The sequence below is a fragment of the Sinocyclocheilus grahami genome, unplaced genomic scaffold, assembly GCF_001515645.1.
Source record: "Sinocyclocheilus grahami isolate Dianchi unplaced genomic scaffold, SAMN03320097.WGS_v1.1 scaffold114.1, whole genome shotgun sequence".
NCBI classification, from domain to species: domain Eukaryota; kingdom Metazoa; phylum Chordata; class Actinopteri; order Cypriniformes; family Cyprinidae; genus Sinocyclocheilus; species Sinocyclocheilus grahami.
Genome location: NW_015505293.1, coordinates 297,416 through 318,180, shown reverse-complemented (window position 1 = coordinate 318,180; position 20,765 = coordinate 297,416). Strand labels below are relative to the sequence as shown.

Here is a 20,765-nt window from a genome sequence, read left to right as displayed (position 1 = left end):
GCATTTACTACACAGAGCTGTAGTTCACTGACAAGCTACACAAAATCGTGTTCAAAATCGCAGGCGATTCATTGCCGATTATGAACGCGATTTTGTGTAGCTTGTCAGTGAACTACAGCTCTGTGTAGTAAATGCCGCTCCATCTGAAAGCACGTACTGGAGATTTACTACTAATCACAGGAGCAGCTTTACTGACGAGATGTGCATGAAAATCGCATTCGATTTTTTGCACAGCCCTACTGCTTCGATACCCAAATGCATTAGTATTACTGATGGTGCAGACAAGATGCGTCTCTGAAAATCCATTAAATCAAGAACTATTTCCTAACACTTACCCAGTTAACAAATCTTTGCGGTGATCTCGTGGCTGACTAACATCTGGACCATATAGTCCTGTTGAGTGGTAGACCGCAGATTCCTGAAGGATTTGATGCAAATGGACAAAATCCTGACCGAGCTGGTAACCATCCACTCTGATCCCTGCTTTTTTCTCATAGCTGTTGGGTTCTAAAACAAGAGATTTAATTCTGAGGGCATCAACTTAAATAATAACAACAACAGATAATCATATAAAAATTGTTGGGTAATTCAAAACAGGAACATGTGCATATGCATAAGGAAAGATCCCAAATCCTACCATTCCCCAGCTCCCAGGACATCACATACTGCCTGGACTCACAGTACTTCAACAGCAGTTCTGCATTTGTGCTGTTCCATGTGTTTTCGCTGGTTCGGAGCAAAGCATTCAAACCGAAGATGAGGTCCAAACCAGAGCAGTTCGCAAAAGCGTATAGCAGATCGACTGCGTATTCTGCAAGAAACACAGACACTTGACTTTTACATTTTATGATCAGTGAAAATCTGAATACATTACTGGGTTCAATAATAATGATGGCCCAGAGTTTATATACATATAGCTACCATACAGTTGCTATAGTAGTTTATAGCTGCCATGGAGTCTTTTTGTAAAGAAGACTTTATTAAAAATTCAACTTTACATTTTCTGACACTTAAAAGTGTGGGGCAGCGGAATCTACATTGTTGCTAGAGAACACTGTTTTGTGGAACTGACACCATTAGGTAATTAAATATTTAAAAGAAGTGAAATCAAACTTACCAGAGAATTTAGTCTTTTTGTATTTTCCCTCTAGTTCCTCCTGAAGTAAAGTCTTTGACTGTAGGACCCATTCTTTCTTTAACCTATTTTCCAGAAATGGAGGCAATTCAAGTCTCTCACATAATTTTCCTGTAGGAATAACAGTAGATGTGGCTGATTAAATAAACCCAATTATAATAAAATTGGAAAAACTAATTAAAACTCTCTCTCTATATACAGGTGCACCTCAATAAATTAGAATGTCATGGAAAAGTTCATTTATTTCAGTAATTCAACTCAAATTGTGAAGCTTGTGTATTAAATAAATTCAATGCACACAGACTGAAGTAGTTTAAGTCTTTGGTTCTTTTAATTGTGATGATTTTGGCTTACATTTAACAAAAACCCACCAATTCACTCTCTCAACAATAACAATTCACTAAAAATGTTTTTTTTTTATTGGTCTTATGAAGTACGTGATTCTAATTTGTTGAGATAGTGAATTGGTGGGTTTTTGTTCAAATGTGAGCCAAAATCATCACAATTAAAAGAACCAAAGACTTAAACTACTTCAGTCTGTGTGCATTGAATTTATTTAATACACGAGTTTCACAATTTGAGTTGAATTACTGAAATAAATTAACTTTTCCATGACATTCAAATTTATTGAGATGCACCTGTGTGTGTGTGTGTGTGTATATATATATATATACACACACGCATACATGTATTTCAGAGTGCGTGAGAGAGAAACCAAATTCAAAGTATTTATCAGTTTCAGTTTTGTCAAATGTGGAACATAGTTATGTGATGTAATATAGCTTCCTGTAAAAATCACCTTGAAACCAGGTGGTTAAATATCATTGCAAACAATTGCTCAGAAATATGAAGGTATAAGTGTCCGAATAAATTTGGGGTCAACTACAATCTTTAGATACAACAAGCTATGTAGGTGCATTGTATGTTCAGCTTGTTTGTGTGAATCAGTTCACTGTTCGCTCATTAAAGTCAGATGACAACACACCACAGTCAGCTTTCCCAGCTACTGTAGAGGATGTGGTTTACTTAAGTTTTAAGTCATGTATTGATGCTAAGTGAAAGAGGTTACCTTGAACAGCGCTGCTGCTGTTGTCTCTCGCTTGAAAATATCTTCCGCGTGGGTTGAATTTCATAAAGTCTTGTTTGGTACCTCCAAATCGCAGAAACGCTGGGAGCAAGGCTTTGGCGAGGGTTCTTAACTTCGGTGAACTGCATAAACCCCACATCACTTCTTTTAAAGTTACATCACAACTTTATTCATTTGAGGTGTAAGAAGTTACTTACTTCAGTAGGTTCATGAACTTCTCCTGAGCGAGTAAACTCGCATCTATGGCCACGGAGAGAAACCTTTCGTCCACCCGTCGGGCCACACGGAACAGATCCAGGTCGACGCGTATTGACTGAACATCATCAACGGATATCACTGTTTTGGCCCCGACACACAACGAGCCAAACAAAGCAAGAGCTACAAACGTGGAAACTGCTGTGGCCGCAGACTTCATCTGTTCAATCCGCCGCTGTCGGGCTTTGCTGGCATCGCTCATCCAAAACACACAGGCGAAATATTATTATTATTATTATTAATTTATTTTTAGCACCGTCAACGCTACTTCCTTCTTTCTTGTTAGACCAGTTCATGACAACTAAACATATCTCTCACGCTGGTGACTCCTGGGCGTGGCTTCAGACTAATTTATTTATTTGCATGTCTTATTTGATTGGCTGGCACTCACAACAAGAGAGGCTGCGCTGGAACCCCTTTTTATACAGTCTATGGCTGGAACTATATCATGCTGTTTATGATTGTTTCCCCTTTGTGGCAGACTGGTTATCAAGTCTTTATGACACAAAATAACACATGACCATGGGAAAATATCTTCCGCGTGGGTTGAATTTCATAAAGTCTTGTTTGGTACCTCCAAATCGCAGAAACGCTGGGAGCAAGGCTTTGGCGAGGGTTCTTAACTTCGGTGAACTGCATAAACCCCACATCACTTCTTTTAAAGTTACATCACAACTTTATTCATTTGAGGTGTAAGAAGTTACTTACTTCAGTAGGTTCATGAACTTCTCCTGAGCGAGTAAACTCGCATCTATGGCCACGGAGAGAAACCTTTCGTCCACCCGTCGGGCCACACGGAACAGATCCAGGTCGACGCGTATTGACTGAACATCATCAACGGATATCACTGTTTTGGCCCCGACACACAACGAGCCAAACAAAGCAAGAGCTACAAACGTGGAAACTGCTGTGGCCGCAGACTTCATCTGTTCAATCCGCCGCTGTCGGGCTTTGCTGGCATCGCTCATACAAAACACACAGGCGAAATATTATTATTATTATTAATTTATTTTTAGCACCGTCAACGCTACTTCCTTCTTTCTTGTTAGACCAGTTCATGACAATTAAACATATCTCTCACGCTGGTGACTCCTGGGCGTGGCTTCAGACTAATTTATTTATTTGCATGTCTTATTTGATTGGCTGGCACTCACAACAAGAGAGGCTGCGCTGGAACCCCTTTTTATACAGTCTATGGCTGGAACTATATCATGCTGTTTATGATTGTTTCCCCTTTGTGGCAGACTGGTTATCAAGTCTTTATGACACAAAATAACACATGACCATGGTAATGAGTAACAGAGATGCTACTAAAAACGAGGTTACTTCCATTTTTATTTCAGCCAGACATGTAGGCACAAAATAGTTTACATAATGCCAGGTAGATTAAATAATATACATGCTATTTACATCAAATAAACAAAGATTTACAAAGATGGGATATCAGATGGCAGCATAAGCAGGTCATCCACCTCCTCCTGCAAGGCCTCTGCTTTCTCTTTTATTAACATCTGAAAATGAACATTGAGAAAGTTAACATGAATAAAAAGGTGCGTTTTTTCTTATATGTGCATCGTAAAAGTATAGTTCACTCATAAACGGTGAAAAAAAATTATTTTGCACCCTCATGTTATTCCAAACCTGTATGACTTTCTTTCTGATGTGGAATGAAGAATTTCCTGATTGTCCTGGTCAGTCTTTTGCATGCATTAACAATATGTAGTGACAAAAAGTATTCAGAATCACCAAAATCATCATAAAAGTAGCATTGACACACTCTGAGGAAGGCTGAAGGGCGCATCAGTGTGCAGTGTTTTAGTCATTTGAAATGTTTCTATCGTAATGGCCATAATGCAAATAAAGTATTTTTTAACTTTTTTGGACTGAAAGAACAGCATTGGATTCCTTTCTATAATAAAAGAAGCCTTCTTGAGCCATCATCATGTGAGGAAATACCTTATGATGATTTTATCTTTTTTGAGGCCCAACACCAACATTTGATGTCAATGCATGAAAAAAAACAATCAAAGAAATTCTTCATCATTTCTGAAGTAAGAAAGTGATGCAGGTTTGGCTTGAGGGTAAATAAATGAAGACAATTTTTATTTTGGATGAACTTAAAAAAGAATAGCTCAGCTGAAAATATAATGTTGCTCTATAGTGCAATATTATACTTACTTTTGCTGATGCAATAATTTGATTTGCTTGTCTTTTGAAGAGGTTTTCAATAGTTTGGACCAGAATTTGTGGATCTGCGTTGGCAAGATGTGCCAGTGTCTTGTAACCAGCGTTATACAGCTGCTTAGCACGATGCTGAAGTAAAAGAGAATGAAAGAAGAAACTATAAAATCACAGCTCTCAAGCAAATGTCCTGGTCATAGTTATTTTAGAGAGACAAGATGAGCAGCAACAACACACACCTCCATGACTCCAGCCACCTCCATGAGTGGAATGAGCTCGGCCTGCACACAGTAAGTCAATCTACGGGTCAGCTCTGAGAGAAGAGCCTTGTAGGCCCAAAACTCCTCCAGCTCCTGAAATGGACAGACAAATCTCATAGTACTCTAATCCATTAATGACTCTAAGATAGGAACAGATGTAGATTTGTCAGCTGATATGTCTTAAACGATGCCTGGATGTGCCCTAACCTCAGTGAAGTGCAGCACGGAGGAGCCAAATGCTGAAGCTGAGCTGAGGAGAGTCTGTACAAAGCCTCTGGTCAGCTGAAATCTATCAGACACGTTCCAAAGGTTTGTCTCCTTCAGTAGGGAGTACAGCACCAAAGCCAGATACAACCTATTCACTACCACAATGTCCACAGACTGAGATGCAGGTAAGAGAAACAGGAACAAAAACCATCATTGTGAAATCCAGGTCTGATGATGCTTCACTTTAAGTCACCGTAAATCATTATTTTCCACCTCAGAAACTTATGAAGGGTTAAATGTAGATTTAGCATTAACACTCTGCAAATCCTTTGAGAGGATTAGGATTGAAGTAAGTAGTAAATAAGTAAGACATGTTTAATTTTTTAAAATATTGTCAGTTAATGATATCCGTTTACAGCAGTTTCAGGCTCATTATACCTGGGCTGTTTAACCCCCCCCCCCCAAAAAAAACGGTTGTGATTTGCTAGTATGGTATTCTGAAGTATGAGAAGAATGCTGTTTTGCCAACCTTCCTCACGCTCTGTCCCGCTGCCTTTCTAGCCACAAAACTTTCAGGCACTCCGACCGCAGTGGCCATCTTCTGTTCAGCAGCTGACAAATTCGTAAACTGGTACAATGAAACATTTGTATTAAGTATGAATACACAACTGAAACTAAAGAGGAGCACATTAATACAAATATAAAGGTGGTGATATTCTGTACTATTTCAAGTTTGGGGTAAGTAACTTTGACATAAATTATATAATAAAATGTATTAAACTGTTCTTTAAACTCTAATAATATTTCACAATTGTTTTACTGTATTTTTTATCAAATAAATGCAGCCTTGATGAACATAAGAGGATTCAAAAATATTTTAAAAATCTTACTGAGCGAGAAATTTTAAATGGTAGAGTATCACTAAAACAGGTTTAACCTAACAAAATCATCCCACCTGCCTGAAGTAGATCATCCAATCTGGTTTGCATTGATTCACCATGTCATATGGAGTAACCAGATACACTAAGTGAAGAAAACTATTGAGGAGTAAACCCTCCAGCCCTTTCGATAAGTCTCGGTAGAGAAGATCACAGTAGCTTAGGTCTATTGAACCTGAAACAACAAGTAACATTTTAAATGGAAAACATTAAAAAAGGAGGCTCTGAAAAACCAATAATAATAAAAAGAGAAGCTAGAAATGTTTCCTCTGCTAATGTATCATTTTTAAACTGGGTCGTATTGCCACCATGTGGTAAATGAGTAAATATCTAGAATAATTTCTTACTCATCAAAACATGACATTATTCCAATCCTTATGCCATGCTTAGTTTTACCTTTGAATGTTGCTCTCCCAAGCCTGGTGATTTGGAGAATGCTTTGATTATTTACATCAGCAGAGACTTCGATGAGGCTCTTCTGCTTCAGCGTATCTATGGACTCCACTGTAAGGTCCCACAGACTCCTCTCTGGACTGACCTGAGCCTCCTGCACACTAAGCAGTGTGCCTTTCATGAAATCCCTCACTTGTTCTACAGTTGTAGTTATCTGAAATTAAAGGAAACACATTAGTGTTTGCACTTCTAAAGTAGACATAATTTCTCAATTATCACTACATCAAAACATTTCACAAACCTTCAGCCCAATGAATGACAGGACGAGACTGAAGAGGCCCCTCCCTCCATCATGTAGAAGGTTACTGTAACACTTCTCCATTGGTGCAGACAGCAGTTTTTTGGCCTGCAGTAAACATATCCATAATATAAAATATAATATAATATAATACACGCATTTAAAAAAAATCTGATTCTTTACCATGTTTATATCTTTGTCCTGCAGGATCAGGATACTCTCACCCATGGCATCAATACCTGCTCGTCCTGCTCTGCCTACCATCTGTTTGTACTGACTTCTCTTTAAAAACTCTGTAGCTACATATGGGGACCGCAGAATGACCCTGAGAAGTAGCACATGCATATGATTAAGAAACACACATCAATAGAGGGTATGCACGTGGCGTCACCGTCAGCTGGAGTGACTGTGGCTCTGCCCACTGAGTGCCAAAAAGACTGAATGGCAGCATTGGTTTTCAGCATGAATGCTGCGACAGAACACACAAAACACATCTAAAATAGTAAAGAGCTCTGCGATTGACTGTACAAAGTGATATGACAAGAAATCTGAGGAATATTTTTACAGACTGCCGAAAGCTACAGAAAAGAGAAGCAGGGATCCCTGCAATTCAAAGAAACAAATGGAATCCAGGCAGCGAAACGCGGATTTGCAGTTAACATTTTATGTTAATATGTTGAATTTTGTGGTAAAATCATACCCTATATATTATATTGTTAATATATCATATTATTGACAACTCATCAATTAAAAGGGTCCTATTATGCTCTTTTACAAAGTCTTGATTTTGTTTTGGGGGTGTACTAGAACAGGCTCTCATACTAGGTTGTTCGAAAAACACATATTTTCACATATTTTACATTATTACAACACCTCTCTCCCCAGTCTGGCATGAACGGCTCGAATAGTTCCTGTATCAAATGAAGGCCCGCCTTCTGAAATACGAAATGTGTTGTGATTGGTTAGCTGGGCCAGTGTGTGTTGTGATTGGCACCGCTCGGCACCTGGTCGGGAAATGTCATGCCCCTTACCATAGCCGCCTGTGAGCTTCAGTGTAAATATTGCATCAAAATCAAATTAATTTGAGCGCGATTTAAACCTGGATGATTGTAAGCACTCTAAGTTCGTCTGCCTGGGGAAAGCTAGCGTGTCTCCGACATAGTGATAACACTCGTTGCCTTCTCTAGTGCAGCTCAACCAGGTCTCGTCCCATTTGTCGATATTTGTGATATCACAAATCCCAGAAAATATGCGTTGTAGTCCAAACGAGTCGTTCGTTGTAGTTTTTGAAAAGTGATTTCTGTTTAATAAAATATCTCCTTTTGAAGTGGACTTTGAGCTTTGTAACTTTGCAGATCTTTTTTATGCTCAAGCAGCAACATTACAGACTAACTAAAGTTGAAAAAGTGAAAAAGCATAATAGGACCCCTTTAAATATTTACCATCTTATATTCTGCATAACTGGATGTTTTTAAATAAACACTGACAAAAACTATATACGTTTTTGGCCTGGACGATATGACAATATATATATAACATTGATATAAGTGATCACACGGATTTAGACCAACCTATTTTGTATTTACAAAATGCATTCACAGGCAAATTTGCTTTATGTATTTCGCCAGCGTCAAAATCAGGCACATATAAATGTCAGGAAACACGACTCCTGGCTGCATGTCAATATCTATGGACCACTGGATCTTTGGTAAGTTGTAAGGAACACTATATCGAGTCCAACAACCTTTAGTTTAAACTGATTATCATCTGTTTTATTCGCGTTTTCGCAGCTTCCCTATTAAATCCAGCCATGCAGCAGGCTCTTTTGCCACTCAGTTTGGCTGAGGGGGCGTTTTCCGGTGGGAAAATGACGTCAATGCATACGCTCTATACAGATTTGAGGCTTTCAGATGCATAGGCCTACACGAACCTGCGTGCAGGAAGGTTGATGCCAGCAGCGAGAGTAGAGGTGCAGGTGAGAAGGCAGAGTACCCCTGAGGAATAGGCCTCTTCCACCAGTTTCCTCTCATCACTGGTCAGGCCGCTGTGGTGGTAGGCCAGGCCAAAGGGCACAGTCTTCTTCAGCACAGGACACAAGGATCCATTCCCACTGCTCTTCAGTTCACCAAGAAGAGTGGCTTTCTCTGCCTCCTTGTGTTTCAAAAACACCCTGAAAAAAATGTTTCCTTTCATAAATCAATGACACACACAAAAAATCTATAATGACTTCAAAGGGATAGTCCACCCACAATGTAAACTCTGAAAAGTAATTTTGAAGAATGTTAGTAACCAAACAGTTTTAGCTCCCATTGTCAACCATAGTACAGTATTTTTTTTGACCATAGAATGGAAGTCAATGGGACCCCAAACTGTTTGGTTACCAACATTCTTGACAATGTCTTCTTTTGTGTTCTGCAGAAGAAAGAAATGCACACAGGTTTGGAATGACACGAGGGTAAGTAAATAATGGTTTCACTTTTGGGTGGATTATCCTTTTAAGGACTCTAAAGGTCTACTCACTTATTTAAATACTTGCAGATCATTCCAGCTAGATTCTCGCAGTTCTTCTTGGTGGCACAGAAAATGAGGCAGGACTGCTGAGGGATGACTTCAGTAGCCAGAGCTATGATGTGGTCAGGGTCCATTTTCTGCATTCCACTGGAGTACTGAGAAAGTCCATTGCACAAAGGTTCAATGAGCTTAGCAGATCGATATCTTATTGAGTTAAAAAAAAAAAAAAAAAAAAATGTGTGGAGCTTTGGCCACAAATGATCATCAATACCTTAAAACCCAGGAGTCGTGAGAAACTGAAGCATGTCTCTTCCCTTGGGTCGACTTCATATATGCTCTCCTTTATTTTTACATACTCTTTCAGCTCAACCTACAGAATCAGCAGTTATTTATTTGAATTGAGTTGATCAAATTTAAAGCCGTATTAAATCACAGTAACAGTCTTACAGGTCTGAAGTCGTTGGTGTAGTTTTCAGCATTCAGAAAGGTCTGAAGATCTCCCACGTTGCCTAGCGTTGCACTCATACCAATAATTTGGGTGGATTCTGTGGAGAAATGACAATGGCGTTATCAGAATCTTTAATGAGTGACCATCACACAGATGAGTACAGCATGTGTGAGTTTTCCGATACTCACTGCTCATGTACAGAATCTTTGACAAAGTCATTTCAAGAATTGCCCCCCTGCTTCCATCACCAAGCATATGGAGCTGAAAAACAAATTCATTTGAAAAGCTTATACACACTACTGTTCAAACGTTTGGGGGTCATTCTTTTTTTTAAAGAAATTAATGTTTCGATTCAGCAAGGTTGCATTTAATTCATCAAAAATGGCAGTTAAGACTTTTACATTGTTACAAAAAATTTATTTCAAATAAATGGTGCTGAATCCTAAAAAAAAAAAAAAACATTTTAAGCTGCTGTTTTTTAAGCACCAAATCAGCATATTAGAATGATTTCTGATGGATCATGTGATACTGAAGACTGGCGTAATGGCTGCTGAAAATTCTGCTTTACTATCACAGAAATAGATTCATAAATACATTTTTAAATATATTAAAACAGATAATTATTTTAATTTGTAATAATATTTTACAAAATTACTGTTTTTACTGTATGTAAATAAATCTTACCGACCCCAGACTTTTCTGTAGTGTATCAAAACAAAAACAAAACATATACTTTAATAATAATAATAGTTTGTGATGCATACCTCATCCACAACAACCAGACCAATATTGTCTAGACGGTCATTTTCAATCAGCGAATTGACAAGACTGTGTCCCTTCTCAATAGTTGTGACGTACAGAGAGTTTTTATTTCTTCTCTTGACCGGAGGAAACCTCCCTTTACTGCCAGCATACTCCTCGACCATGAAGTCCAACTCAATTCCAAAGCTAGATAACCCTCGAACCTAAAGGCAAATCAATGCATACAAGTGTATCAACAACACAGTACTAATGATCTAAACTGGCTTGATTTACAATTGTCCCACTGTTTAGATGATACATAAATCATGCATAAATGTGTAAATGTATACCTTTTCCTGAACCAAGGATATGTACGGCAAAATAAGCAGTGCATCTTTCTTTCTACACAAGAGCTCTTTAAATATGAGAATCTCTGCTACTAGAGTCTTTCCTCCACTTGTTGGTAAAGAATAAATGAGATTTCTCCTTTGTTGCACCGAATCCAGGCTCAAACACGTCTTCTGCCACTCTGAAATCAAAAGAGAATAGAAAAAAAAAACCAAGAGGATTAAAACACTGATTTACCAGATGCCAATAGGGACGAAACTGGAATGGAAAGGATGTGAAATACTTACCATACAAGTCCTGGATTCCCTTTAATCTCAAAATAAGGTCTTTAACTTTGGATGGGAGGCCAAAAAAAGGGCCCAGGTCCTGCTCAGCTGATATGGACTCCATGGCCTGCATGGCAAAACTCATTTCTTCAGTCATCACAGCCTCCTTTTGTTGCACCGTCTTGGAGACAGTACTAGATGTTGCTGCATTGTCTATCAGTACTTTCTTAAGATGATCTTTCATGCTTCTTCTGGCCTTTGGGGGTGGCTTGTTGGCAGTGAGATCTGCATGATTGACAGCTGGCCTGGGATTCATCAAATCAGGAGTAGAGGTGTTATGCGCACCCCTGGAAGGGCTTTTGTGTGGAGTCGTGACAGCTTTTTGAAATTCAAGTTGAGAGCTCGGCAAAGCTCTAGGTGGTGAATCTCTGAAATCCTCAGCTAAGACTGAGTCTGAAAGATCCTCCTCACAGGCATTTGGAGTCTGCTGGTCATGACACTGCCTCATCTGGAGCTCCACATCTTCAAGCTTAGCCAGAAAGGAGCTGTCACCCACAATGCTGTCATAACCCTCAAATAAGTCCTCATTGTCACTGCAGCACTGGATAAGAAAAGAATCACGATTGTCATGCTTGAAATCAACGTACATCTTTCAATGAAAGTAAGAGAAGGGTCTGCTTACCAGCTCTGTGCCTTTATTCTCACTCATGTCTTGAGTATGAGTGTGTCCTTCAACAGTAGAGCATGTTTCTGATGTGAAACTTGACCGCTTCTTGGCTGGAGTGATGCGACTTCTCATGCCATCCCTTGATCTCTTTCTTGAGGACGAAGTGTTGCGCTTAACCACAATCTCGTGCATGTGGTTGTCAGTATACATTACTAGTGTAAAGCTACTGGAAACTGATATTACAGCACTGCGTGATAATACTTACGTACTGTAGGATCAGTAACTGACAACAACCACAACAAAGAGGCGAAGCTGTTTATTCATCCATAGTCAAGTCTGTATGACAGTTAAGTAACTGACCTTAGTCACTACATCAAAACCATAACAAAACAACTAAATATCTATTATTACACAAAATAACACTTGAATAGTGAGCGGCGACACACTAGCCAATGTTTACCAAAAGCGAGGACTTTTACTTTTCGAAAAGATGAGTGATGGAGGAGTTAACCAATAGGAGTTCGCCTTTGAACCACGTGACTGTTAAAAAGTCTAGACGAGAAAAGGCAGAACAAAAGTCCCTTCAATCCTTCAGAAAATGCAAAAAATGACTAAAAACCATAAAACTTCATAATCCTTTTATATAAATGTATATATTTTATTTTATTTATCATTGATTCTTTATTGTTAAAACGACTTTTCAAAAGACATGCAAAATGATCCATACACTTGCAAACCTATAAAACTACAAAAGCTTTTTACACAATTGTTCTTTTCTTTTGTTTTTGTTTTTCTTATTTACCATTGATTCTTCATTAGTGAAATTTTCTGTTAATTAGGCCTATATAATATCAATATTTAAAACTTTCAACGTTTTTCGAATGTATTGACAGGTTCTCCATCCAAAAAAAGAGTGAGAAAACTGATTACAAGTCTTGCAAGAATCCAGAATGATCCATAGACTGCCATACACAAAAAGCTTTTTATACAAATTTTCAATTGTTTTATTATATTATTTTATCATTGATTCTTCAACTGTGAATATATCAATTAGTATATACCAATAGCTAAAACATTAAATATATGAATAACTAAAATCTCTTTCCTATATTTTGCTGATTGCAAGTCTTGCAAAGAAGCAAAATCTATAAAAAAAAAAATACTAATGTTAAAGCTTTTTATACTAACTTTCTAATGTTTGTTTTATTTTATTTACCTTTGCACCTTTATCATTTCTTTTGTATGTAAAGGCCAATTATTTTAAAGGGGTCATATGATGTGATTTCAATTTTTCCTTTCTCTTTGGAGTGTTGCAAGCTCTTGGTGCATAAAGAAGATCTGGAAAGTTGCAAAGACTAAAGTCTCAAATCCAAAGAGATATTCTTTATAAAAGTTAAGAGTCAACCACGCCTACCTAAAACGTCTCGTTCTAACACGCCCCCACATACCTACGTCACTATGTGGGAAGATTTGCATAACGCTGCCCAAATGTTCACACAAAGAAAGAAGGCGTAACTTTTATTCTCGCTGTAGTATTGTTGCCGCCGCCGCTATGTCGTGAAAGGCGCTGTTTTTCGTTGTGAAAGCGAAACTACTTTGTTTGGCCTTCCAAAAGAGGACGATATCCGCTTCGTCATGCCTGGAGCTGCTCCGTGCTGGTCGCTGAGGAAATACATCAACTTCACGCTGTGGATCACCGGATCGGCTTTCACCGTGGACGAAGCGGAGTCCAGCCCGGGGTCGTCACATGTGGTTGCCGCTAGCCCGCCCGCTGCTCACTCTAGCCCGGCGTGTGTGACTCTGTGTTTCGTTGTGAAAGTGAAACTACTTTGTTTGGCCTTCCAAAAGTGGACACGACTAGAAATCAGTGGTTAAGTTGTATTTACAACACTGTTCCAGAACAGTTCAACCCAAATATTCAGATGTGTCCAGCGCATTTTATGGAGGACTGTTTCCTGATTCTGGTAGAGTAGAATACAGTGCCAGCTGCTCTGACTCACAGACTGTAAGTAAGTTTTTTATATTTAAAGAATTTGCCACTGACGATTCAAACGCGAGTTTTGAGCAGTGTAGAGTAGCACTTGTTGTTTGTCATTTCTCCGATCACAAATGCAGACATTTTTTTATGTTTACGCGGCGCGATGCAATGCAATGCGTAAAAAGACAGTACAAGTCATTATAATCCATAATTATGTCCCCACTGGATGCAACAAATGCCTCGTTTATAATGGGTTTTAATATTTTTTTGTCTCGTCGCTCCGGCTAGACAAGGCATCACAGTATGGTGAGGGGCGTAACATATCCGTCACACGCTTGAGGTATTCGGCCAATCACAACGCATTGGATAGCTGGCCAATCACAGCACACCTCGCTTTTTCAGACCGATGAGCTTTGTAAAAATCGACGCGTTTCAGAAGGGCGGGGCATAGAGGAGAAACAATAATGTACAGTATGTGGAAAATAATGTTTTTTTAACCTTAAAACGCATAAACATTTCATTACACCAAATACACAAAATAATGTTATTTTTAGCAGCATCATATGACCCCTTTAAGGATATCCATTTTGAAGTGAAGTTCGCTTGCTCCGATCTTGTAGGTGGCGGTAGATTGGAACAAACGTAACCATAACCGCGCTAAACGACTCCGCAGAAGAAGCAGGCAGAAACGGTCATAGTGGCTCCCTCCTGAGCACATCGAGGAATGTTTGCCCTTTCTCTTAGTCGCCTGTTATTACAGGCTCTTCCCAAGCAACCGGCCGCACCTAGGGCTACAGGTATCTCTGCTACATTATTTTCTAAAAAATGTTTTTAATGCACAATGTTTTTCAGGACGTCTAGTTATTCTCCTACCCAGTAGCTAGTACATTTCCGTAAGCACGCTTATGAGAAGCACACAGCTTCTTCATCAATAATAGACATTTAATAATGATTTGATTTAACTAGATGTTACAGGAAAATATGTCCTGATCTGTTCAACGTAATTTTTTACAGAATGATAGCTTGTTAGTCATGAAATGTAAGTCTATTTAATCTCTTCCAGCACAATGCATCAGAAGTCTGACAACATCTCAGCAAGAATCTCTAAAGGAAGATATGGTACGTTTTTTTTTTACATGCGTTTCTGCTTGACACTTTAATGGTTGAAGTTCTCTGAAACCATTTGAATACTTATTTGCACTAATATTACAACATCATGTCTTATCCAGCCTATTAAAATGGAAAACCCATACAAGTCCCCTCCGAAAACTTGCATCCTGTGCAGTGTAACTGTAGACTTCAAAAACGTTCAGGTTGGTAAAATGTATACGAGTTATCTTTTTATTGGCAAAATAATCATTTTTTCTTTTTTTTTTATCTTTTTCTCCAGCTGTTGTCCCAGTTTATTTCACCACACACAGGCAGAATATACGGCAGACATGTAACAGGTGAGAGGACTGGGTTTAAATGTGCACATTAATATTTATATAAATGTGATTTAGTAATTTGGGACACCATAACTCTTGCTCACAGGCTTGTGTGGTCGGAAGCAGAAAGAGGTATCAAAGGCAATAAAGAAAGCTCGTTCAATGGGTAAAGAATTTATGGCTTTAATTTGTTGATTTTATTTTTTATGAATGAAATATTTATGTGCTTTCAGTAAAGTTTCCATGGTTATACAGTAAAACCAGAGTATTTGACTAACAAAGGTCTTTGCAATGTCCACAGGTTTTATGTCAGTCACTCTGAAGGATCCACAGTTTATTAAAGACCCTGATATTTGTGGTATCAAACATTTTGAATAGGTTCTGTATGAAGACCGACACTGCAGACCATCATTTTGTTTCTGTAAATCTGTGGTTTGTAAAATGGTGAAAAATAAACAATGGAACAATTACAATAACCTGATGAACCAGAAAATGAATACAACTAATTTAAATACAAACACAACACATGTGAATTCAGTATTTAATTTAAGGAATTTATAAACATTTACAATTAAAGTTTTAAAAAAAATGATATTAAACAAACAAAATAGAACACATATTAAGATAAAGGCAACCTCCAGGTACAAAATGTGTAATGCTTTCCAGTCACGGCTAGATTGCTGTACCAATAAAACCAGGCTCAGTTTCATTCTTTAAAAGGTAGGAGAGATACTTCTGTTCTGTCCGTTCATCTCAATCTCTGTATCTGACCCGCTGTCAGAGGCCGACTCGCTGGTGTCATTAGTTTTCCTCTTCCTTTTAAGTCTTTGAGAATAACCAGCGACAAGGCATTTTTTCCTGAGTCGGGGGGCTGTGTCCTTCTTCCTGGTGTGTTGATTCTCCAGAATCAGAGGCAGCTTGGTGGGAATATCGACGTTATGGTCAGTATTACAGCACAGTTCCAATACAGGGAGACCCTGAACAGTGAGGGTTTGTGTCTGTAATGAAGGCGCATCGGGGAAGAGCGTTCTGAGAGCTGAGCACAGAAGTACATTCTCTTTGGGTTCATCAGGAGAGGCATGTTTTTGGGCTGGAATACAAAGTTATTCCGTTATCCATAAGGTTACTACTGCGACATTACAACAAGTTCTGTTTTTAGTTTTAGTTAAAGATAAAAAAACCTGATCTGTGGTTTGTACAAAATTGTATAAAAAAAAACAACTATAATATTCTGATGAACCAAAAATGTATGTAATATTATACTAATACGATGAGAACAGGAATATAATTTATCAACTAAATACAAAATAAGGGTTACTACTGCTACCTTACAGCAATTTGTATGCAAGCACACTACAAGACTGAAGCCTTTTTGTTTGAAATCTGCAGACAAGTGTCAGTTCGTAGTGTGTAATTGGCCTTGGAGGCACCCATATAAAGAGCACTTGACATAATAGATCTTACTTTCATTTTTCTCTGAGTGTTCCTTGATTGCCTCCTTGAGCTCTTTGAGGTCTTCTTGAAGCTTCTCTACTGCTCTTTCACTCTTCTCCACTTCCTTACACACTTTCTGTATAACAAAAGACGCATATGAATTGTCCATATGATTTACATATACTCCTTTCACACCGGATACAATTTTGCAATGAAGTTACTAACCTGCATTTCTCCTAATAGGTCATCATTCATGCTGCTGATATTTCTGACCTCTTTTAACTCATCCCCTGAGCAGAAGAATTGTGTCCTGAGAGGCAAGAAAAAAATTATTTATCACTTCTAAAGAAAAAGCTAGATTCGTATATTTTGTGAGGAAAATACTACGCAGTTGTTTCCTAAACTGCAGTACTATGTGGTTTCAAGGATAGCTGTTAATGTCATGATCCTCCAGACCTCTTTGAAAGTCCGATCTCTAGATTTGGCTCTGACCCTTCCTTAAATGTAAATCTATGGGATTATTTTGGATTTTTACCATCTACCAGGCAAAAAAAAGTTTGCCTTGGCAAGCAAAACCAAAAAGACTTGAAAGATAATCGTTCACCCAAAAATGAAAATGTACTCACCCTTAGGCCATCCAAGACATATGAGTTTTTTCTTCATCAGAACAGATTTGGAAAAATTTAGGATTACATCATTTGCTTACCAATAGATCCTTTGCAGTGAATGGGTGCCGTCAGAATGAGCGTTCAAACTGCTGATGAAAACATCACAATAAACCACAAGTAATCCACACCACTCCAGTCCATTAGTTAATATGTAAAGTAAAAAACTCCGTATTTGTAAGAAACAAATCCACCATTAAGATGTTTTAGCTTCCGGCTAAAATCATCTATTCATAATATTGCTTTCACTAGAGAAATACATGTTTTTTTTCATAATATTGCTTTCACTAGAGAAAAAAAAATCATCTAGTCTGAATCAGGAGAGAAATATGCACAGATCTAGCAACATTTACATGTGAAAACAGTTCTAAACAAACATGTCTGTGTATTTTGATGTGAAAGACAACAGGGTATGGGCTTTTTTTTTTTTTTTACTAGAGAAAGCGTTTTTATGAATTTTAGGCACAGTTTCACAGACGGGGCTTAGCTTAAGCCAAGACTAGGCCATAGTTCAATTAGGATTTTAAAGTAATTTTTATAACCATGCCTTAGAAAAAAACATCTTGAGACAAAACAAAGGCACTGACATATTTCAAGATCAATCAGTGCAAGTTTATTTCAGTTGAAAAAGCTCAGACTTACATTTTAGTCGGGGACTAGGCTTAAACCTGGTCTGTGAAACCGGGGGATAGACTCATTTTATTTAGTCTAGAAGTGGAACCAGTTAAAAACACCTTACTGAAGGAGCTGTACAGCGAAAAGCTGCATGTTTGTAACAAACAAGATGTTTATTGACAGACTGGGGTTGTGTGGATTACTCTTATTCTGACGGCACCCATTGACTGCAGAGGATCCATTGGTGAGCAAGTGACATAATGCTAAATTTCTCCAAATCTGTTCCAATGAAGAAACTAATTCATCTACATAAGCAAATACATTTACATTTCCAGCAAATATACATTTTTGATTGAACTATTCCTTTAACTGCAAATAACATTCTGAATGTACCTGTGCTGCTTAACAGCTTCACTCTGTCCTAAAGATGGACATGTGCCTGACACTCTCCAGTAGTCCTGTTGTTCAAGGTTTCCCAGGTTGCTCACAAAGATGGGGATGTTGATGTACTGGCTGCATGGAGAAAATAAATAGTTTTCTAAGCTTCAAAAAGTCTACTGAATGGTTGTGTGCCAGAGTTGAGTGTAAAATCCTCAGATCTCACCTGCTGTGCCATATGAAAGCTGAGAACTCAAGTCGATGGGTGGAGCCTGATGCTGTTGCCTGAGACGGTGTGAGCAGCATGAAAACAAGTTCCCGATTGGACAAAATCTTTCTCATATTCTGATGAACTACTTGTTCCATGAAAGTCATTTGCTGTCTGGTGTTTCTTCGTTGTCTGTACCAACCAATCACATTCTCCTTGACAAGTAAATGTATAATAAGAAAAACACAATTTGTTAATGCAAATCACATTTTGGATATATTCAGCGGTAGAAAATGAGCAAATGTTTTAAAATGTAGGAAATACCTCTTGGTAATCAGACAAAATTGGTCTTATTTTCTCCTCACTGACATCCCCAACATTACTGTAGAAGCTTTCAAGAGGATTGAGGCATTGGTAAATCAAATTTCAATGTTTTTAAAAACTCTATTATCAGTGGTTTTCAACTGGCGAGTTGTGGTCCAAAAATGGGCCACTCTGGGAAAAATATAATCCATAAATGTGCTAAATGTGAATAGTCAAACAATGTATAATGTGTCTTTTTGGCGCAATATTTGATTTTCAGTACATATTTGTTCGTTTTTATATGATAAACAATTTTGTACCATATTGGTTCACCACTTGATGTCCAAATGTAAAATCCAGGCCATAAAGCAAAACCAGTTGAGAACCACTGCTTATTATAAAAAGAGATTTATGGAGAAAAAGAAATAAATACTGAGCAACTGACTTACCTATGGAGTTTATGACAAGGGATGTGTTTCTGAATATCTGAAAAAGAGAAAACGTCGTGACGCCAGTGTTTTTGGGTTTCGTGTTGCAACTATTATATGAAAATATTAAATAATTAGAGTCGATTTACTTATAGTGTGCTCGAACTGTATGTGATCAATTTGTGAGTCGGTGATCCTGCAGTTCTCCTCTCCTACACTCTCTCCAAGAATAAGACCTTCCTTTAAACATAGTACAAATATAAACAGAAGTTATGGGACTGAGGAAATGCTTAGCAGACATCTTTGACTTGCTATTTAATTCATAACCAAGGATCATACGGTCACACTGGGGTCGTTTGCCACTTACCACATCCGCATCACTGTTCAAATGATGAAACATCAGTGAACTCAACGCGAAACCCGATATACGAACAGTTGTGTTGAATTCCTCCATGCTTTTGGACTAAACCGTGTGTTAACTACCGCAACCTCATAGTTATAAGTTAGCAGGCTACATGTATAAACTTTCTGCGCTCGTAGGTTTCGTTTAGTTATTCTCTGCATAAGAGACGGCAGTTTACAGCCAAACACTAACTTGTGCTGCCACCATGTGGTGCGGAGTAATGTAACGTTACATTAGAAACCAGCATTTTCATTAGTTTTTGTGAAACTGCTTGTGGTTTTAAACATACAGTCTATGGTTTTAAAGCATATTTATGTTTTGAGGGGAATTTTGGACAAACATTGCATCGCTGGGATTTCATGCGTGCAAAATTTCTCCCTGTCAGAGGCTACTTCCCAGTAAGCAAGAAGGATGATTTGGAGAAACACTGTGCGAGTAATAATTTGAATGAATATTTTAATAAAAACAATATGTTTTATGTTTTTAAAACATTTTATTCGTTATAGATTAACGTATCGTTTAGCGATACATTTTCATCAGATATAGCGCGTTTAATAGGGTTGTAAACAACACGATTGTGATAACACATTTCCTAACGTGACGCAAGGTGGCGCTAGTGTGTCATTTATAACCATATGTTTCCGAACTTTGTAACAGTCGCAGGAAAACTTCGGACATAGTCTCGGGATTTGGGACATGCAGTATAAGTAACATCATCTTCAGACGTCTGGGATGAAGAAATGAATGAAATCGAGGTATTGTGAAGGTGCTGTATTGAATCGTAATCCTCGTTAGCTCGCTGTTGTTCTACCGCTCATGTGATCCTGTTGTTATGGCACAGCGCTTTCTGATAACGGAAAGGAGACGGACAACTTAAGAAATGTAAAAGTTTTCGATAATTATTAATAGGTGCCATTATAGTTTTCTAAAATCATCTAGTAGAATTGTATTTAAATAATATGCATTTCTGATAAGCTTTTAGAAAGAGTGTCTTCTATTTAGGGAAGCTAATGCATTACGGAGACCTTACAGTTTTCGCCGAAATAAGCTAACGTTACTACAGCTATTAGCCACAAAATCATATCATATAATAAAATACCATAATAATTACTACAGCTATCCACAAATGCCATATAAAATAAATAAAATATAAATCCCACAGTTTATACATCTATTAGCCACAAATATCAT

The 20,765-nt window shown here is 38.0% G+C and overlaps 4 protein-coding genes across 9 annotated transcripts in view; 1 reads left to right on the top strand and 3 right to left on the bottom strand.

The window, feature by feature from the left end:
• The window catches only part of LOC107589237 (heparanase), a 10,004-nt gene extending 6,412 nt beyond the window's left edge, over positions 1–3,592 (bottom strand). Inside the window, exons 1-6 of one of the 5 annotated variants that reach the window (XM_016277615.1) lie at positions 3,186–3,592; positions 3,012–3,129; positions 2,205–2,245; positions 1,118–1,200; positions 638–811; positions 336–507 (exon numbers count right to left, since the gene is read on the bottom strand). In XM_016277615.1, the coding sequence (XP_016133101.1) occupies positions 336–507; positions 638–811; positions 1,118–1,200; positions 2,205–2,245; positions 3,012–3,129; positions 3,186–3,445 (848 nt within the window). In that variant the 5' untranslated portion in view covers positions 3,446–3,592. Of the gene's footprint in view, positions 1–335; positions 508–637; positions 812–1,117; positions 1,247–2,204; positions 2,364–2,419; positions 2,767–3,011; positions 3,130–3,185 lie in introns of those variants that run through there. The other 4 variants (XM_016277613.1, XM_016277614.1, XM_016277611.1 and 1 more) reach the window with 4 other exon arrangements.
• A 208-nt stretch (positions 3,593–3,800) lies between these two features.
• On the bottom strand, positions 3,801–12,207 carry helq (helicase, POLQ like). Of its 2 annotated transcripts, XM_016277610.1 has the most exons (19): positions 12,001–12,207; positions 11,751–11,886; positions 11,090–11,669; positions 10,805–10,983; positions 10,478–10,678; positions 9,902–9,974; positions 9,713–9,810; positions 9,537–9,635; positions 9,275–9,420; positions 8,685–8,924; positions 6,938–7,079; positions 6,758–6,862; positions 6,460–6,670; positions 6,081–6,238; positions 5,655–5,753; positions 5,126–5,299; positions 4,898–5,011; positions 4,656–4,790; positions 3,801–3,988 (listed from the first exon to the last, which is right to left on the bottom strand). In XM_016277610.1, the coding sequence occupies exons 2-19, from the start codon at positions 11,865–11,867 to the stop codon at positions 3,905–3,907; spliced, it is 2,955 nt and encodes a 984-aa protein (XP_016133096.1). In that variant the 5' UTR covers positions 11,868–11,886; positions 12,001–12,207; the 3' UTR covers positions 3,801–3,904. The 2 variants fall into 2 exon arrangements, with proteins under 2 accessions (XP_016133096.1, XP_016133095.1); XM_016277609.1 differs by having other exon boundaries at positions 11,751–12,207.
• Positions 12,208–14,294: 2,087 nt separating this feature from the next.
• Positions 14,295–15,661, top strand: mrps18c (mitochondrial ribosomal protein S18C). Its single transcript, XM_016277608.1, has 6 exons — positions 14,295–14,510; positions 14,777–14,832; positions 14,943–15,026; positions 15,104–15,161; positions 15,247–15,306; positions 15,442–15,661. Exons 1-6 carry the CDS (start codon positions 14,438–14,440, stop codon positions 15,516–15,518), a joined length of 408 nt encoding a protein of 135 aa, XP_016133094.1. The 5' UTR covers positions 14,295–14,437; the 3' UTR covers positions 15,519–15,661.
• A 55-nt stretch (positions 15,662–15,716) lies between these two features.
• Positions 15,717–19,751, bottom strand: LOC107589234 (BRCA1-A complex subunit Abraxas-like). The gene is made up of 9 exons (XM_016277607.1): positions 19,539–19,751; positions 19,321–19,411; positions 19,193–19,229; positions 18,765–18,831; positions 18,459–18,655; positions 18,248–18,367; positions 16,800–16,884; positions 16,605–16,710; positions 15,717–16,230 (listed from the first exon to the last, which is right to left on the bottom strand). The coding sequence occupies exons 1-9, from the start codon at positions 19,623–19,625 to the stop codon at positions 15,854–15,856; spliced, it is 1,167 nt and encodes a 388-aa protein (XP_016133093.1). The 5' UTR covers positions 19,626–19,751; the 3' UTR covers positions 15,717–15,853.
• Between the last annotated feature and the right edge of the window lie 1,014 nt (positions 19,752–20,765).

Coding starts and splice junctions, on each gene's coding strand:
- LOC107589234 (XM_016277607.1), bottom strand. CDS start 19,625: ATGGAGGAATTCAACACAACTGTTCGTATATCGGGTTTCGCGTTGAGT. Junction 18,832..19,192: donor CCTTGTCATAAACTCCATAG/GTAAGTCAGTTG, acceptor TCCTCTTGAAAG/CTTCTACAGTAATGTTGGGG. Junction 18,656..18,764: donor TTTTGTCTGATTACCAAGAG/GTATTTCCTACA, acceptor TTACTTGTCAAG/GAGAATGTGATTGGTTGGTA.
- mrps18c (XM_016277608.1), top strand. CDS start 14,438: ATGTTTGCCCTTTCTCTTAGTCGCCTGTTATTACAGGCTCTTCCCAAG. Junction 15,162..15,246: donor ATACGGCAGACATGTAACAG/GTGAGAGGACTG, acceptor TCTTGCTCACAG/GCTTGTGTGGTCGGAAGCAG. Junction 15,307..15,441: donor AAAGAAAGCTCGTTCAATGG/GTAAAGAATTTA, acceptor CAATGTCCACAG/GTTTTATGTCAGTCACTCTG.
- helq (XM_016277609.1), bottom strand. CDS start 11,945: ATGTATACTGACAACCACATGCACGAGATTGTGGTTAAGCGCAACACT. Junction 9,975..10,477: donor GTCTGGTTGTTGTGGATGAG/GTATGCATCACA, acceptor TTTGTTTTTCAG/CTCCATATGCTTGGTGATGG. Junction 5,012..5,125: donor CCGTGCTGCACTTCACTGAG/GTTAGGGCACAT, acceptor TGTCCATTTCAG/GAGCTGGAGGAGTTTTGGGC.